At 44.0% G+C, this 19,922-nt stretch overlaps 1 protein-coding gene across 4 annotated transcripts in view; it reads left to right on the plus strand.

The window, feature by feature from the left end:
• SYT16 (synaptotagmin 16) overlaps positions 1-5,443 on the plus strand; it is a 40,198-nt gene extending 34,755 nt beyond the window's left edge. For 3 of the 4 annotated variants that reach the window (XM_054161726.1, XM_054161730.1, XM_054161729.1), the window contains one exon: positions 5,077-5,443. In XM_054161726.1, coding sequence (XP_054017701.1) covers positions 5,077-5,390 — 314 coding nt within the window. In that variant the 3' untranslated portion in view covers positions 5,391-5,443. Of the gene's footprint in view, positions 1-1,555; positions 1,642-5,076 lie in introns of all 4 variants that reach the window. The other variant, XM_054161727.1, reaches the window with a different exon arrangement.
• The last annotated feature ends 14,479 nt before the right edge of the window (positions 5,444-19,922 follow it).

The following is a 19,922-nucleotide window of genomic DNA, read 5'->3' on the forward strand; positions in this document are numbered from 1 at the left end:
AGGGTGCATGGGGTGTTGTGGCAGCAGAGGACAATCACCGAAGAGCTGAGCTCAGAGATTCTCTGGAGGAGAGTCAGAGACCTTCCCAAGAGACCTAGATATTACTTTCAAGGATCCCTTGTCTTCTGCCCCTCTGCAGCCCATTTCCTTGCATGAAACAAGTCACTGATGCCTGAAATTCCTTCCCCTCAGGACAAACCATGGAGCAGTGCACTCCTTTCTGCTGCATTCTAAATTAAAGGCACTGCTGGTCTTTTCTCTGATGACTCACATGTCATGAAGGTTGCCAAATCTCAGCTGCTCCCTTGCTATAGAGCTGCCAGCCACGGGAGAGAGAAAATGAGCAGCAGAGACTTGGTGGAATAGGGGAAGAAATGTTGGCTCCTCAGCAATGAAGTAGGGAGCCCTTGGCTTTTTTATGATGTAGAGTATACCACAGGCTCCCTCTGGCCTAATTCAGGCTTTCATAATGTGGGGTTGGAAACAAAAACTCAGGCCTAATTCTGTGCTTTTCCTCATCCAGCTGCAGTGAGCCAGGGTCAGAGTATTTGTGCCCCACTGCTGAGTTTAGCGGGGAGGTAAAGCCATGACTAATGGAGCAACATCCTTCTGGGTCTCAAACTGAGACCTCATGTTGAGCCACACTGCACAGAGTCAAGCTTTGGGGCTGCCTTGCCATGAAATGCTGCCGTTTATTATATAGGCTAGTAGCATGGGCTTGCCAGCTGGGTGAAATTAAGCTCTAGGCCCAAGGCTTTATTTTACTGCAGATGTTATTAGTCTGGATTGCAGCATGCTGACATGGTTATGCTGCTTTTGGAAATGAGCTAGCTTGCCTGGAGTGCAATTGGGAAAGTCCATACGGCACTATCTTGTACCCTGCAGTCCGCAGACCCAAGGGGTCAGGAGTCTTTGCTTGGTTGTTTGCTTTCTGAATATAAATTCAAGCAGGGGGTTAGACACTTTTGTATTTGCAGTGTTTTGTTCACGGGTCAGCTTTATTAATAGTGTTGGAGCTTAGGGGAAATGAAAGCAGAATGCTTACGATGGTCCCTGCTCCAAACAGAGGAACATATAAATTATAGTTGATTATTCCCCTGGGTTGTCATTATCAGTTAGTTCCCTGAGAAGGATGATGACAGAAATGGGTCATTAGCAGAATCACAGATAAACTGATTGCCTTTGCAGATGAGCTCTCAAGAGGTGTTTTATGGTTGGGGCAGTGTTGATGGAGACAGAGCAGTCTGCACGAGGAGAGGTTGGGCAAACCTCTGGAGTAAGATTATGCAACTCCAGCCCAAAATGTGTCTGGCTTCTTGCAGCATTCCTTGATTTAGTGCTTTTCACTTTGGTATTAAATGCAGAGGTGTTGATATTTTATGCGTATGTGAACATTGTTCAAATCACTCACACCAGAGGTGAAAGATGAGTTTAGAGTAAAAATTATATGTAGCAAGAATTTCTTCTCCAAAGCTTATGTGGAAAGGAGAGCCTAGTGGATGCAGTGCTAAAATTGGTTTTGGCAAAATTAGACTTCGTTCTTGCCTTTTCACAGACTTCTCTGCAAGCTGCAGTCTCAGACACTCCCAGATATTAAGAATCTTGTTCTTCATGTCAATGAGATGGGTGCCTCAATGGAAGGTGAGCACTTAGGCATTGTAAAGAATTCAAGCCTTAATCTCTCTTCTCCTTTTGTGCTTGACAGAGGTGGCGTGAAAGTAAATACACTGGAGAGTGTAGAGTGCTGAGATACCACAGTAATGAGGCCATTACTGAATCTGAGCATGTAATTAGATGAAAAATGTTTGCCTTCATAATGAATACATGCTCTCACACACACATTCCTCAGTAAATGTTCAAGTTCATCCTTGCTGTAGTCCTCCTAATTTCACCGACTGTCCAGGGATGGATTTTCTTTGGCAAAGCCAGCTGGAAGGGGGAGCTTTCCATATTGAAGGACCAGACTGGACCACAAAGGGAACTAGGAAGTGTTTCTTGATGAGACACTAAAAAGAAGTGCAAGAAGCACGATGCAGTAAGGGCAAATCTTAAAATGTAGTTAGTGAAGCAAAATAACAGCCTAGCCTCATGCATATCAGATCTGCAAAGCAAAATTCAGACGCTAAATATATTCTCTACACCTACTCTTTTATTTCTGTTCAGGCAAGCTTGATTCTTTTGGCTGGTAAAATACAACCAGTGGAAGTAACTTGAGAAAAATTAGCAGTGTGATTTAGTTGGGACTTGCATTGGTTTTGTGCCTCCATTTACATGGGGATGAATAGGGCTCCTGGTATTAGCTCTGCTCTGAGTGTAGTCTCCTTCCAGCCTGCATGTTCTTTCTTGATCCATACAATACATTCCTCAGTCAGGGATATGACATCCTAGAATTTATGACTACAAGAAACCAATCTATTCATTGCCTGGAAAATTAACTGGGACATCCTGAAACAGTATCCTGGGAGGTGTTTTAGCTGTGGCATTCATTTTGGTGTTAAAACCTAAATCATCTGTAGTGGTAGCATTGTCTACTAGGTCACTGCTGAATTATGCTGTGTGCTTCTTTGGCAATATTGATAATAAATCGGTTGACCATTTTGGGGACCACTTGAATCTGCCTGCATTTAGGTGTGATGAATCCCATGTGAGCTGCCAAAACTGGCATTAGTCAGAGGGAAGAATGATAGAAATGTTTACTGAGAGGAAAATCTAGACCTCTCCCTGTCTTCTCAAAAGAAGAGATAGTCATGTGTGGGTGACCTTTGTCTCAAGTATCATGGGAAGACAATCTAAAAAAGTACTTTGTCTGCTCTTAGTTATGTTGCACATTGACATTCAGAGGTAGGATGGCAGAGACAGTGTTTGTCTGTATACTGCTTCTCCATTCTGCCCATCACCTGCCTCAGTGCCTGAGGAAACCCTCCCAGGAGGTGCCAAGGGATCCAGGGGCAGGATTTTTTCACTGCTGATCCATGCCCCAGCTCTGCATTTGCTGACCATTCCCAGCCCCTATTGTGATCCCCATCAAATGCCCTCACCCTCAGAAAAGCAGTTCTTAGAGAGTCATGAGGAAAGCAATGTGACAAGAAGGACATAACTGGAGGACAATTGGAGATATTAGGCCAGGAGCAAATAGAGAGGGTCTCATTTTCATGATGAAGTGTCAGCATTCACCTTTCTTGTATCTAAGTAGAAATGAGCAACTTCAGCCTTCTGTTTGTAAACATGATTGAGTTGAAAAATGTAAGGTTTTAATTGGAAAGAATGGGAAAAATGAAAATCCAAACAGAGGCTTGTATTAATTAACTGCTTATTTATCTTTAAAAATCAGCCTGGCAGAGAGTTTTTATTATTTTGACATTTTCTCCCATTTGAAAAAAAAGAGAGAGAATACAGTAAAAAAATTTCATCAAGCTCCTACTCCCCACTTATCTTTATTTCCAGGGAGTTACCTGTAGCCTCAAACCAGCAGTCAGGACTTCCATGTGAGGAATGCTTCAGTGCATGTTATGATCTGGCAAAGCAAAGCAAAGTGACATCTCTACAACCCCTGCAAGAGATTGTGTCTGGTTGTTACCTTGCATGGTTTCACATTGAGTTGAGCTAGAAAAGAGAGTGAGGACTCTTGGGCTTTGTGTTTCTAATGTGTCTGAGGCTGTTAAAGATTTCAGTCCTTCAGCACCACCAACATTAAATATTGGTGTGGGAATTAGTCTACCTCTTGATAAAGCAGATCTTTCTTTATCAGATACAATCAGTCTCTCATGTCAAAACTCTGTATTTCTGCCTAATGAGTAGGTCTGTGTTGGCAAGATCTACTCCATCTCCAGCGTTACACTGGGAACCAAGCTGGCACCCCCAGCTAATGATTGGACTGAACTTTCCCTGCAGTAACTTGATAGCTGTACAGCTGTGAAGGCTCACAATTTGCTCCTCAATTGTCAGTCTCCTGACAGCTTTTTCAGTGGAACAGTTTGAGAGGAGCAGAAAGCCCTGCTTTGGAGACACACAAGTGTTTTCACACCTGAAGTGTAATTTCACACCTTGTGTTGCTCAGTAGAGAAGTGCATAAAATAGCACATCAAGCGGGAACAGAAGAGGATAGACATGCTGCAGACAAGAGACGGAGGCTTATTATTTATTTCCTATCTTCAGCACACCCTGAAATAATACTCGCTTGCAGAGTCTCAGGCACAGATTATGAAGGGGTTAGGAGGGGACTTTTCTAGCCAAATGATTTGTTACCCTTACATGCAGAGGGGAAAAACTTATTCTGAGCTGGATCTACAGAGCATTGGAACCACATGGCCCATCCTGAGACCACAGTATTAGCAACCACCTACCAGGAGGGAGACAATTTACAAAGGAGGTAGCAAGAGTTTTAAGGGTGGATTCACAGGAACACTGACTTGGACTATCCCTTCCCTCTGTCTGCTGATTATTTTCACTCCTTGTATTGACATAGAGAGTGAATAAAATTGACCTGGAGTCCACCAAAAAGCAAGATGGGAATTTGGAAAAAGCCTTGAAACTATCATGTGAGATCAAATAATTTCACTATGTCTGCAGGTTCCTTTCCCTCTCTTTCAGGACCTTCAGTTTGCTTTCTCACATAGTTTGTCACAGAAGCATTTTTCCAAAGAAAAGTGGCACAGAGGCAAGTGCAGACAAGGGAAGCCCTGGTAAGGCATCCCCGGTGATTGTGAGAGAGAAGTGAAGGTGGAGACACACATTTGATGTGGAGCATCCATAGATATGCTCATAGTTTTGATTAGTCTTAGACAGGTTTGCTAGGTTTGGGAAGCAGATTTCCTTGCTCTTTCCAAGAGAGTGGGGCTGAAACACACATCTGTTTCCTTCCTTTTTCTCCCTAGATGAAGAAATCCAAGAGATGTTTTCATCTGGTGCTCCTCATCCTGTGAATTTTTCTAAGGAGAGCAGTCCAGCCCTCATCTAGAGTCCTCTACATACTAAATATCTGTACTTGGAGTTCTTGGGGGTGCTTTTTGACTGTTTAAGGCTTTCATTTAGTCTGTCACTTATGCCAAACATTATTTCCTTTTTTCCCCCCCCTAGATACCTATGGAAAGCTCTGCCTGCTTGACTCTGTGGGTCAGGAGATATCTCGCTGCAAGACCTCCATCCGTCGAGGACAGCCCAACCCTGTCTACAAGGAAACTTTCATCTTCCAGGTTGCTCTTTTCCAGCTCTCTGATGTCACACTAATGATCTCCATATACAACAGACGAAGCATGAAGCGCAAGGAGATGGTTGGTTGGATTTCTATGGGTCAGAACAGCAGTGGAGAGGAAGAGCAAAGTCATTGGCAGGAAATGAAGGAATCAAAGGGAATACAGGTCTGCCGGTGGCACACACTCCTGGAGTCCTAGAGGTTACCAGGGCAGCCTGTGGGTTCTGGGACAATGGGCTGCTTTTCCTTGTTCTCAGTAAAAATCAGCTATCCCATGGCAAGCATCATGTTCTGACAGGTCATGTGCACTTTAACCTGACTTTACAATTGTCAGGGTGGCAAGGCCTGGGAAACATGCTTAGCTCTTGTTTTTCCAGGTTGTCCTGCATTTTCTGCATCCAAATAATTAACCCTAGGGAGAAGCAATGGGAACATCTACAAAATCCTTGCCTTGATCATTACCTTGCTGCTTTTGTCATAAGCTTAATCATCACAAACTGATTTTAATGCTGTTTTTTTTCTGGAGTAAACTCTCCCATCCTTCCTCTTATTTATATTAACAAAGTTTGCAAATATTCTTGTCACACGGAGAGCTAACGGTGAGGCTAACCTGCATGCAGATTGCATCCTCACCCTCTTCTTATCTTGTTTCTAAGTCCTACAAGTAAGCATTTGATACCACTGTAGACTGGATGATTCCAGGCAGCATGGGAAAGCACTCTTGAATTCTCTGTCAACTTTTAAGTGCCTAGACAGTACTATGGTTCTCTTGTACTAACAATTGCTATTAGAACTAAACACTACCGGTGTTTTTAATTAAAGGCATCCTTTGCACTTATTATCCTGCCTTGCCATTGCAGCCTGCATTGCCTGCATGAGAGATAATGAGCATCTGTTTCATATTGCAAGTGTACAATGCATGATTAGATGCTTACTGGAAGTTCATGGCTTCTCTCATCATGAATACCAAAAAAGACCAGGACAAGCTGCACATCCACCTTTGTGCCTGAATCACTTTTTCTGCATCTTTTTTTTTTGCTCATGTGTAATGTGTAACTTTTCAGAAGCAAGGTTCATTCAGAAAAGCATTTCTGTGAGCATTACACAGAAAGGCTTCAGATCCCTGCTTTCTCTAACACTCAATTAAGCACAATTCAGTTTGCTGAGGGCTCTTCTTCAAATGTGCTATCTTATTGCGATCTGAGAGGGGACAAGTTTTGAAAGACTGAGCAGTAGAAAATGCCAGACCATGTCACCTCATCCTCAGGGCGAGCTCTCCTGTAGGCGAGGACTAGGATCTGGGAGATCCTCCTCAAAGGGCTGCTGGCTCTGCTAAACTAACACCAGAGAAAAGCATTGCACTTCCTGCCTCTATCTGCAAACAAGCAAGGAGCAGGCTTGTTGGATGAGGTGATGACACTTTAATGTATTTACTCTTTAGACTATATTGTCATCTTCCATGTTAATCTTTTTTCCTGTTTCTGTGAGTTGAAGTCATGGAGATGATGGATAAGAGGAATGTGTCTTAATCTGCTACACAACTATTGAAAGTTTAGTTTTTGATAGCTGCTGTGGTGCTGCGTGACACAGCAGAGGATATTCGTCCTCTAGTGTAGTGGTGGTGTGTTGGCAGTAAGGTAATGATCTTCAGACGCTACCAGTTGCCCAATCTCCCATTCCCTGTGCTCTCTAGGAGAGGGCTGGCATTTCTTCATTCCTGCTGGTGGCAGCAGGACACGGGAAACGTTTTGCTGAAAAGGTTTGCTGTACTGAATCACTTCATAGTTTGTGTCATTACTGAGACCTGGCACCAAATTCTGCCTCCTACTGCCTTTCATTCAAGGGTGCTGTGCAAATCTAACCAGCACACGTCTTGGCGCTGCCTGTTTGACCGTGTGCTGGTTTACATCCCATCCAAAGCAAAGCGATCCACACCAGGTTGTCATTTGGTGTCACAGACACAGGTTTTGCTGTGCTTGTGAGGCAGACAGAATAATTTGTGTGTAGAAGGACATGCAAATTATTCCATGGGCCATAGCTTTGTACATTGTCGTCACTTACCTGTCCAAACATCATTTTTCCAGTGAGACTGGTGGGTATCCTATGCAGGAGGATTGTCCTCCGCTGCCTAGATAAGCTGGCACAATCTCTGCTTTGCACTAATGGGGCTTTGTGTCACCAAGCAGGATCTAACACCTCAGCAAACAAATACTTTTTGGACTGCACTGTTAATGCTGCTGTATTAGCACCGTGAGAGAAAATGAGCATGTGAGTGGTTACCACCAGAATAGAAAAGTTTTTTTATCATGTCATTTTCTTCTGGGAAAAAAAAGTAGAGGAAACAAGGTGTATTTGGTGATCTTTGAATTTTTTAATTATTTTTTTTTTCCCCCTGAACAGCATATAATGTATACAGACGTGTTTATAATGAATTTTGTTATCTGGATATGTATGTATAATAAACTCACTGAAATTCTCTTCATAACTTCTTGAACCTGTGAAGTGTTGCTTGTGCTTCCTGATTGGCTAAGGGAAAAGTATCAGCTGATAGTATATTTGAGCAGTGAACAGGAGATAAGCCAGATTTTTAACAAAAAAGCAATGAGTAAACTGGTTTTGGACTTCCAGGCTGTTTTCATATCAAGATATTTTCTGACGGTACAGCATTAAGGGAATTGAATTTTAAGATACAATTTTAGTGTAGTGTATTGGAATTCAGAGGAAAGAAGGTGAAAACAGTTTATTTAGAGTAAGTTAATATCTGAACACATGTTAAAACTTTGCTCTCCAGTGGAAGCAGCTTGCTGCATTCTTGCAATAACATTTTGGCCTCCTGTTTTACCAGAAAAATTTGGAGGGAAGGGAAAAAGTATGAAACAAGGGGAGGACTGGGGGTTTGAAGATGCTGCTAAACCTCATGGCACATCCATGCCTTCAGCAATACATTTGTGGGGTTCATTAAATTCCTGCTTAAGCAATGGAGACATTTAGGAATCTTGGGATGGACACACTGCTGGGAGTGCTCATGCTTGCTAGGTGAATTGTGGGGTTTTTGTTGCTTTTGTGGTTCATTTTTCTTTCTAGTATTGACTGTCTGTGAAATGGAAGTTTTGCAGCAGCTCCCCCATATTCCAAAGCTCCCATAATTCTTCCCATTGACAGATTGAATTAGTCACTGCTAATATTGATACAGGCTGGGCCTGTGATCTTGGACTATAAGTAAATACCACTGCCCTTTCAGTCATTGCTTTAACCCCTTGTTTCCTTTGAAAGTGGCTGACAAGACTGAATTTCCAGAAAGATTTCCATTCCTTGAGAATCTTAACTTGCACTTGGCTTGCAGTTGGTGATGGTCAGTAGACTTGGTGCCCTGTGCTCGACTGGCCTCCATCCATGTGGTTGCTGACGCTAAAACCTGATCTTTGCTTCTTTGGGGCTCCAAGTTGTGAGAATTGCAATGGGAGTGCCATAGAAAGTTCAGCAAACAGGAAAGGAATGAATGGCTGACCTGGATTTGGGAATTCTTGGGCACTTGCAAATCCGAATGATGGAGGTTTCCTAAAGCACTCATGTTTTTTAATATAATGCATTCCCTTTTGAAACTACTGTCTGGAATCTCTTTATAGCTTATTTGAATTTTCTTCTGTTAGGGTGTTGGGGGAGAAGCTTGAAAAGCCCAAAAGCACCATGTGGGAAGGTACTCACTGCACTGGTATAAGCCCAGAGTATTGTGGGCAAGTGCTCTGGATACATCTCTGTATCTTGTGGAGCGCCGTTCAATAGCTGCAGTCTGTTCCTTCCTTGGGCTCTCTCCAGCCAGCACACCCCTGTCCTGCTAGAGTCTCTGCTCTTATTTTATTGTTTTTAATGTGTATCAGCAACAGAACAGAATGACCTCACCGTGTTTATATTCCTGTAATAATGGTGACTGTCAACTGATGCCCACAGAAATGAGTGCCTCTTTTAGCCCACTGAGATATAGCTTACTGATGTGCACATTTGTAAAGGCTTTATCTGGATCATCTGCTATGTGGTTTGATTTGTTTGGGTTTCTTTTTTGCCAGTGCCTTTAATTACCTGGACCCTACTGTGGCCTACTTGCTCCTGTTGCTCTGGCTTGTCTGCATTTCTCTTGCAAGGTAATGTGGGCTGTGCAGCTCCTGGGGTACATGGACAATACTTAGAAATATTTTTAGCAGCTGCAGATCCCAAGAAGTTATTTAGTGCTTTACGTAGTCGACTGATCTTCAGTCACGAGTGTCTTTAGATGTTCTTGGATGCATGAAACCAAAGGGTGCCAGCTGCTATTGATCATTTCTCCAGCATAAAGGAGAGGTGGCAGCTCGGCAGAGGAACAAGCGTTTCCTCTGGTGACAGTTCATTTTCTCCTTCAGTTAAAGCTGGTGATGACCTTGGAGCTAGTGTGCCTGCAGAGCTTTCTTTCCACTCCCATATTTATCATCATCTTTAATCTGTATGATCACTGCATTTCATCTCTCTGCCTCTCAGCTGCCTTCTGCCCTTCAGCACAAAAGGTGGACAGAAAGGCTGAGCAAAGACTATAACCTTCCCTATTGCATTACCCCCAGGCTCAAGGGAAGCTGACTCCTGGAGGGGTCATCTGAAAGTTATGACGCTCATTATCAAGACCTTGTGTGCCTGATCTCTAATCTGCTTGTGAAGTTTGAAGCTTGATGGTTGGGCTGCGATACTTCAGTAATTACAAAGTAGTGACACTTGTTCACCTCAATGTGTACCAAGGTAATGACAGAGGAAACAAACTGTTCTGTATTTGTTTCCTTCTGTTTTTTCATAAGTGTGATGTTCTGTAAAAGGACAACAGAGCCTGAAGGAATTAGTATGCAGGAGCATCAGCTTTCCATTTAAAATGTACAAAGTGTGATGTTTGCAACTATGGTTCGAAGGGGGAAAAAAAAAAAGCAGCAAGCAGCCAGGGTTTGTAGCAGAGCTCACACTTTGAATGAGGCAAGGTTTTCTCTTCAGTATGTGCTACCCCAGCAAAGACATTCACATACCCCAGGCAGTGATGCTGGCTCCCAGATGATCTGCTTCTGTGACTAAAGCAGCCAGAAGCTGTCAGATCCTAAAGCTTGGAAAGACATACAGGGTAACTCAGCCTAGCTAGTTTGAGCATTGGGTTTTGGGTTGTTTGTTGTGTTTGTTTGCTTTTTTTAATCTGGTGTAGATTTAACAAGCTGTTATGCAAGAACTAAAAACCCTATGTAGTGGCCTGGCAGGTGATGGGGAGGGCAGGCACTCAGTGTGCTTGTGCTGTTACAGAGCTGGAAGTTTACTCACTTCATTCTCCAGAAAGCAACATAGCCAGGCTGCAGTGGCAAAAAGCCTAGCTGAAACCCAGTTTCTCTGTATGATTCCTGAGCTCCATCTCTGCTCAAGGCACGGTTTTGTTTTGTTTTTTCTTCAGTTCAGAGTGACTTCTCTTTCTGCAGCCTATGCTGTAGGCCTTAAGAAATGAATGTGTAAGTGTTTTGTCTCTCACAGCAGCCCAAGGTCATCTTTCTGGAACAGCAAACAGGCACAGAATCCAAAGAAGATCAGCCTGTCATGTGAGTAAGGTTAGCATCTGCACTTACAAATGACAAAGGCTATTAATCCTCATGCTGTAATCCCCAAGCTGTTTGCCAGCTGGCAACAGGAAGATGTTCCTGCTCAACCCACACAGCTATCCATGTTTTTTCACCTTTGTGAAGCAGATATAGGTCAATACTGTAGCCTGAATAAAGAACCTGGTAGATAGCATTCATCTCTCTAACATTACAATCCCTCTCCTCTCCACACAAGTCAGCTGTACAAATGAGAATATAAGAGAAGAGCTGCAGGCTGGGCTTTCCTTGTGCTGCTCCCCTAAAACAGAAGGCTGAAGGTGAGATTTTCCTCCCCCACCTCTGCTCCTGAATTTGTTGTGGTAGAGTGAATTTTGAGATCTTGCTGCAGAGCCAGCCAGACTGAGAAAAGCTCTGTTACTAGAGAGGTCTTTCTGAACAGAGCAGGGAAACCCCAAGACTTGTAGAAGGCAGATAAAAGCCCAATACTGAGACTTTTTTATGATCTTAACATGGAAACCTGTATGACATTTGGATATTTCCCATCATGGAGAGCATAAAAACTTGAATCCTATGAGGTGCCATCATGAAGCAGAAGGAAGTCTACCACTTGGCTTTGATGCAGGTAAGCTGTGGTGGTCCATATGAACTTGCACAACAGAAAACTGTATGGTCTTTTTGTTGCATCCAGCGAGTATTAGGCAGCTGAGATTGGAAAAACTTGAAGAAAAAGCCAGATGGGAGCTGTGAAGCTCCATTCAGAGCTGTTATTTGCTCATCTCTGTAGAAAACTAGAAAGAGAATTGTTGGGTTTTACTTAGCAAAAGTAGTTTGACAAATTTCTCAGTTCCTTGGGAAACTGCAGGTGTGAGGAAGTGAGAACATTACCTCCTGGCTCTTCGAGTTTCCTCCTGTCTCTAATGGATGACCACAGAAGAGATATCAAATACTCTGGAGGTGTCTCTTGCCTGCAACGTCATACCCAGCGTGGGCTCATCTCATTGAGTAACAAGAGACAAAAAGCAGATCTTGGCCATAGATGGAGAATGAGGAGGATTCAGCATTCAGACAAAAGCCAAATTCTTTTGTGAGTCCCACAGCAATTAATTAGCCTCAGTCTCCAGGGAAAGCATTTGATTGTGCCAAATACTTCCCTCTCACTTTATTTCTCAGACTTAGGAGAGCTGCAAATTTCTCTCTTCATTAGCAGTGAGGCAAAATCATTTAATTTTGCCAGTTTCTCTCATCCATGGTGTGTCTTGTTAACACTTTGCAGGTGCTTTTTTTCATGCTGTGTCCATCTCCCATCCTCTCATTAGTATCTGTAGAGGTCTATTCTACCCGTGCTTGGTGGCAATATTTTATGTTCATGGTGCTTAGGAGAAAACCTGTCCTCCAGTGTGTGACATCTCAAGCACAAGTTTTCCAGTTAAATCAGTGCCCCATCTCTCCCTTAGACCTCTGCTGGCACTGCTGTGGTTTTTGTCTTGCTGGGCTGTGCTCTCAGCTGAAACTTCGTTGTCTTTTTGCCAGCAGAGGCTTTTGTTTGTCAAGAAAAGTAAATGAAGTAATCATTTGGTAGACTCAGTCTTTAAATACTGGGTGGCATTTATATGTATGTATATAAAAATAGTTTTGTGGTAGAGTTCCCCTGGGCATTTGCATGAAGCACAGTATATATTTGGATATTGATTTTAATATACTAAATATAGTAAGTTATTTTTAGTGTGTATTGGCTTCTTTCTATATTGGCAGGATATACCATTCCTGGCAGGTACAGTCTTGTTTTGTCTCACAGGTGGACACTGGTGATGCAGTGGCTGGAATGTGCATATGCCTCCTCTTCCTCTACGTAGATGCCCTGTGATGTGATAGGTCCTTCCCCTCCACCATCTGTGAAGGTGGACATCCATTGGTGCCAAGGTGCATTGCTGTAGAGGACAGAGTTTTGAGCCCATTAACTGCATCTCTCTCCTGGTGCTCCATAGAACTATCAACCTTTAAGGGCTGTCATTTGACTGCTGTCACATCTTCAGCACAGACCATGGGCAAGTAGCGAGACGGTGTCTCGGTCCGGAGAGGGAAGGAGACTAGTTCTTTTGAATATTCCCGTGTTGTGAAATGAGAGGCACAAACGAGGCCAAAATATCAACAGCTAGACTATTTATTACATAGAGAAAATGGAAATAAGAAGGGGAGAGGGAGAAGATAGAGAGGGAGAGAGAGAAGAGGAAAGGAATCATATTACCACACCCCTCACCCACCCCAAGACAGTTTGAGTCTGTGGAGGAAAGATGCTGGGTTTGTAGAGAAAGGGTGCTGAGGCTTTGGCTGGAGATGCGATGTGATCCCTCTGGGCAGCCTGGGTCTGTAGAGGAAGGGTGCTGAGGCTTTGGCTGGAGAATAGATGAGGTCCCTCTGGGCAGCGTGGGTCAGCTCCATGAGTGGCAGCAAGCGGGACTTAGGACTCGGAGAGGGGGTTCAGTCCTTCCTTCTCAGCGGCATGGTCCTCCTTCAGCGTTTTTCTCTCTGTGTTTTTCTTCCCCTGCGGTTTTCTTCCCACTGAGCCAGTAGTGGTCAAGTCTTTTATACAGGTTTTAGTCCTTAGGTATGTGTCCAAGCATTGTCCCTCAGGAATTCAGGAGCCAGGAAATCATAAGTATCCAGATATCGTTCCCCAGGAAGTCTTTTTTGTGTATTCATGTGAGTTTGGAAAGTGGTCTGGATGGAGTGGGGGGGGGGGCCTCCGCCTCCTTCCTCTCCATCTCCCTGCCTACCCACTTAACACACATCAGGAGACAGGTGGAGAGTCCATTGACTCATCACCCTCCCTTCCTGGGGGTATCTGATAGCTGTCTTGAAGGCATGATGGCTGGGTCCTTGGGTCATTGTTATAGGCCAGCTGCAGTCCAGTGTTATCACGATGCAATCGCAAGGTGATTTGCATCCAGGATTGGTACTGTCTGGGCAAGCAGCAAGTGATTTTATCTTTGTTGAGTCACACCAGGAGTAGACTCTTACAGACGGTTGGTATTAATTCAGGCCTGTGGCTGAGAGTGAGAAAAAGTAATAGAGATCTCAGCTCTTCTTTTCCAATCTGAGGTGTACAGGCACAAAATTTTGACACCAATGGATCACTTTAGAAAATAACAATACAAATTAATATAAAATGAAAGTTCTTCACTGAAAGAGTCATTAATCATTGGAATGGGCTGCCCAGGGAGGTGGTGGAGTCACCATCCCTGGAGGTGTCCAAGAAGCGATTGGATGTGGCACTTGGTGCCATGGTTTAGTCATGAGGTCTGTGGTGACAGGTTGGACTTGATGATCTTTGAGGTCTCTTCCAACCTTTGTGATTCTGTGAAATGTGAAGTCTCCGACTTCTGTCAGTGCAGAAGCAAGTCTTCTAAAACTTGGATTTATTGCTGAAATATTTTGATGGTAAATGCCTCTGTAAAGGGGAGACTTGTTTGCACCATGGAGGTTGTAAGAACCAAATTCACATCCCCGACTCTGTTTTGTGAAGTTCAAAGATTTGCACTGAGAATTGTACCTTCAATCCAGTTCAAAAATGGCTGATATTGACTGGTGAGGCCACCGGAATGATACGAGCATCATTGCACTTGCTGTGCATCTGAGTGGAAGAGGTATCTGAAGTGCAAAACTGTGATAAAAAAGATGAAAAATACGATGAAAAGATGTTTGGGTGTTCAACAGAGAGAGCGGTATGGGTTTATTCTTAGCTTTTCATGTACTTGACAATGAAACATTTTTATTCTGCTTAAGTGCTAACGTGCATGATCATACAATATATTGCCTCTTGCTAATTATATGCTGCGTTAGGAATACTAATGTCTAGATGATATCTGACTGAAGAAAAAGAACATTAAACCCAGCTTCTGCAGAATTCTGGCCTGAAATTATCCACACATACATACAACCATCCACGCCTTAGAAACAGTGATTTTGTTATGGTGAACACTGCTGTTACAGGTTTTTATCAATAAAATAGAAGCAGATGGCTCATGTAGACATGCAAACCCAGCCTATCTTCCTCTTTGTGCTACTGTGGCAGAACCAAGTGAATATGCATCTAGGAGAGGTGGATGTGTTTTGTTCAGGACAAAGATGCAGGTGTCCTGTGCACAATGAATAAAGGGGGAATGGGAAATGGCCTCTCTCCTGTTTCTCTTGTCCATCCACTTGGACAGAAGGGCCCTGTAGCAGTGGGTAGAGGCTGCTGGGGGGCTTTGGGGGACTGAGGAGCTTCCTGTGCTCTGCTGTGTTTCCCTACCCCTGGATATTGCCTTTCATTCAGCTCTGCATAGGGAAGGAAAAGCACTGGCTGTGCATTTGGTGTCTGCTGTTCTCCCATCTCTCATCTACATCCTGGCTGGAGTTGGAGCAGCCCTTCACATTCCCTCTGCGGTTGTCCCCCAGCCATTGTTTCTCATCTACACTCACATGTGTGGAAAACCTGCACTAGGGCACGTGCAGGTCAGTCTAACCAGTGTGCCTCTGTGTGTAGATGTATGTAGTTTTGTTGGCATCCTGGCCGTGTGTATCCTATGTACACCACAGATGCCTGCTTAGCAGTTGGAGTGGTCATGAGACAGTATCCATTCCAGTGTCTAATTGCACCTTCTGTAAGGAAGTACGTCCTAACCAACCTAAACCTCCCCTGGTGCAGCTTCAGGCCATGCCCTCTCATCTTGTCACTTGTTGCCTGGGAGAAGCGCCTGACCCTGACCTTACTACAACTTTACTTTAGGTAGTTGTAGAGTATGATAAAGTCCTCCCTGAGTCTCCTCTTCTCCAGGCTAAAAAAACCCAGCTTCCTCAGCCTCTCTTCATATGACTTTCCCTCCACTCCACCGGTCTTGTCTCTCTCCTCTGGACCTGCTCCAGCGCCTCAATGTCTTTCTTGAAGTGAGTGGCCCAGAACTGCACAGAGTACTTGAGGTGAGGCCTCACCAGTGCTGAGTACAGGGGCAGAATTACATCCCTAGTCCTGCTGGCCACACTATTCCTGATACAAGCCAAGATGCCAGTGGCCTTCCATGCCACCTGGGCACATTGCTGGCTCCCGTTCAGCTGGCTGTCAAGCAGCACTCTGCCAGCCTGCTCTCCAGCCACTCATCGCCCAGTCTGTAGCCCTACATGGAGTTAGTGTAGGACCCTGTTTGCCTTGTTAAACCTCATCCCATTGTTAAACCTCATCCCATTATACTTCCATGTACCTTTGGTCATGATGTGTTTGTGTGTTTGGTGTACTTCTGCCAGGTTGCTGATGTAATCCATGCCTACATGAAGACTGAGAACGACAGAAGCTAAAACAATTTCCAAAGCAGTGATTTTGAGCTGAGGGTAGTTTGTTCTTCTCAGAATAGCAGTGATGTCTTTGAGGAAGACAGAAGAAACTGAATCCCTGCTGGCATCCACAGGACTGGCTTTTCAGGACCAACCCAGAAATAGAGTTTCTTATTCTGGTAACAGTTGGTAGCTTCAGTCCCTGGAAGGCTCAGCAACAGCAGCTGATATGAGCTGCATCTGGGTACATGGAAAACCCAGCCCAGAGCTCTTTATCTGAAAGACGGTGGGGATATGGGGTACGCTGGGAGGCTCAGAGAAACACAAAGCTGTAAACTGGTGATGAAATATGCATTTTGCTAAAGCTAACATTGGAATGATCAGACTCAGCTGAGAGGAGTGGGGGTGGGAAGGTACTGGTGAAGTTTACGTTTTTGGAGACCTTGGCAGCAGGGATGGCTGCAGAAGGAATCTGGGGGTTTTCTCTGGGATGCAGTCAGTCCCTCCACAGCTCCTCTGGACACAGAGTAGGATATGCAGAACACAACACCATCTGTAAATTGCTCTGGGATCTGGGAGCTTTGGTGAGTGCTCCTGCCAAGGCAGTGGCAGGGCTTCAATTGGAATGAGGGCAGCACTTTCCTGACCTGATTATTCATAACACTGTTTCATCCCATGCATTTTTCTGAAAACCACTTAAAATTCACTCTGCGTATCAGCTGGCCTAGCAACTCCACCCTATTTCTGCCATGCAAACTCAGCACCAAGGGGTACCAGCAGTTACTTAAGGGCACTTCTGGGGACACCGCACTTGCTTCACCATGTCTACAGCTTCACCACCTTCTTGTGGGAATATCACTGTATGGTGACAAAGGAGCTGGCAGAACTGTCACAGTGGGTGAGTTTGCTCACAATCATTACCAGTGTGGGGCTAACCAAGATGGGGGTTTTGTCATCCATCAGGTGGGACTTGCCTGTCTCCCCATGCAAGCTCAGCATACACGATGGTGAAACTGCTGGCGCTGAACTCAGGGAGAGCAGGAAACGGGCCATGTGTCTTGGTGCCAAGGTTTGAGCAGCTTGGCCTGAATGAGGTCACCCATAAAATCAGTGGTAAACTACTTGGGCTTTCTCTGTACTCGGTGCAGAGCACTGCTGTGCAGGTACGATGGCAGGCTTAGCAATCCACTTGTGCTGCTCTTGCTGTGACTCCTGCTGTTCAGCACAAGCACATGTGGGCTTTGCCATGCTCCCTGGGGGCTGTCGGCTCTGCTTTGTTTTATTGTTCTGATTACCCTGTTCTGCCTCCAGCTGCATTTTAATTCCCTGCTTAGCGCAGCTTCGTTCCTTGGCGAAGCACCAAGTATTGTTTTGCCAAGACGTCCCTGATGTCATCCTAATTGTGACCAGTTGGAAAAATCACATTTTTAATGTCCGGAAACTAACTTTTGTGTTTCAACAGAAGGGTGATATCATTTTTCATGAGAGGGTGAGAGCATTCCCACTTCTCAAGCAGCTCAGCTGAGGCTAAAGAAGCAGAGCTGTCTGCCATCTGTTTTCTTGCCAGTCTCCCTTCCACCATCATGATTTTGAATAGGTTAGCCAATTTCAATCATATTTCAATTTCAATCAAATGTCTCAAAGACATTTATGATTCTCCAAATTTTGTCACCTGGAAGAGGATCATTTACAGAGAAACAAAAAGAAGTAGGTTTGACCAAGGGCTGGTCAGCTGGTCCATCATGATGGCATGCAGCTTCAGACTGGCAACAGCATATGGTGCTTATTATGCTGCTGGAGATGTCCAAAGGGATGTTGTGGTACTTGGTTGATGGTGCCTGGGAGGATGAAATCATAGAATCATAAAGATCCCAAAGATCATCAAGTCCAACCATTAACCTGACACCACCATACCCATTAAATCATGTCCCAGTGTGTCATATCTAAATGTCTTTTGAACACTTCTAAGGATGGTGACTCTACTACTTCCCTGGGCAGCCTGAGCACTCTTTTGGTAGAGAATTTTTTTCTTAATATCCAACCTAAACCTCCCCTGGCACAATTAGAGGACTTTTTTTTAATGTACTATCACTAGTTACTAGAGAGGGGATAAAGAACACAGGTAGGTAGGAAAATGGGCTTCATTAATCCTGCTCAAGTAGTTTCAGATTTTTTTGGAAGGTTTTGAAATGCACAAAGCAAATAGCTAACCAACAACAAACCCCAAAACAAATCCCAAAAAACCCCCAAACAAACAAACACCCAAACCAAAACAAACAACACCCACAAAAACCCAACCCAAACTTTCTTGTACAAGAAATTTGCAGATAGAGCAGAAAAATAGAGTTCTAGTATTGGACAAACAGAAAGAGCTGGAAGAAATGCAAAGGTTGCAGTTTAGATGCAAGCAGGTTTGGCCTCCCAAGTTGCCCAGTCCCTCTGAAGGCTGGCCAACTATTGGGAGGCATGAACTGGGTTCAGAAACTTGAGGTACTCATTTCCATTTGCTGTGACAAGCCAACATCTGGGAAAGCCTTTGAAGGTCTTTGTCTGTCAGAGGCAGCTGCGTGAGCCAGGCCAGGGATGAAAACTGGTCCAGGACATAGCTCTGATGCTGCTCAGTGTTTCAGGTACGAATGCTAAACATTTCAGGTACCTTTTATCTTTTGAAGATACCTTCTACGTGCCGTGTTCAGAAATACAGCACATGTGCAGGTACATTCTGCCTGGGAGGACTGGTCCTTTGATACTCATCTTCTAAGTGTTTGGTGCTTAAATTCAAAAGGGCACGTGGATTTAATTCATTTTTCTTTAACAGTTGGCTTGAGGAGCTCTAACGGCTTTGAAATGAAGGGACTGATTATTTTTTGTTTTCTAATTCTATGAGGCAGTTAAAGTAAAGTAAATGCTAATGTTCTGGGGTTTTTTATTCTCAATTGCTCTAAACCATTTAAAAACATATATTTGTGATAGCACCGACTATGCTTGGCAATCTTGCTTTCAAAAGACTGAAGAAAAACAAAAAGAGGGGAAAAAAGCTACTCTTCTATTATCTGCCTGTCCAGGCTTTATCTTGTACAGTACACATTTAAAGTCTAATCTTCTTGAATAATATCACTGTCAACAGAGACTGTGGTCCCATTTTACAGTTCTATTTAATTTCCATTGTGTTATAACATTAGCTAGGCAGTGATTCCCATCCAGGCATCCCCAGCAGAGGGGAAAGCTCCTCAGAAGAGAGGGGGAGCTGATCTTTCATACTCCCATGGCAAGAGGAAGGGGATGAGATGGTCTGGGCTGGATCACCTGCTGTTCATCTTGATGGAGGTCACTTTCAGGCAGCAGATCAATGCTGGTTTATACTGGCAGGAGATTTGTTTCCCTGCACTCACTGCCCCCTCAGAAAGGGGATGAAGAAAAACAGCTAGACTTTGACTGCAGAAGAATTTGCTCTGGGCTGATCAGGGAATGGAAATGCTTCTTGGAGCCAGATGGGGAAAGATTAGCTGACCTTTTGGCTGTAAATTATTGTCAGCTAAGAAGTCCTGCTTGAGTGCTGACAGGAGAGGGGAAGCTGTGTCTTTGCAGCAGAAATTGTGTTGAATGTTTAAAAAAAAAGTACAATCAATTTCAGGAAGAGTGGAGTAGGGAAGCCTGCCATTCATTCATCTCTTAGATGTAGAGTAGGTGCTTCTGTGTCTTGCTTTTCTATCTCTGCTTACAGAAGTGATATTACTGAATTAATTATGACATCTTTGTGAAGAACTGAAGAATTGCTCAAGTCCTCTATTCAGCAGCAGAGAAATGTCAGATTCATCTTGCAGTAAATTTAAAAT

Source organism: Dryobates pubescens, chromosome 5 (genome assembly GCF_014839835.1).
Source record: "Dryobates pubescens isolate bDryPub1 chromosome 5, bDryPub1.pri, whole genome shotgun sequence".
NCBI classification, from domain to species: domain Eukaryota; kingdom Metazoa; phylum Chordata; class Aves; order Piciformes; family Picidae; genus Dryobates; species Dryobates pubescens.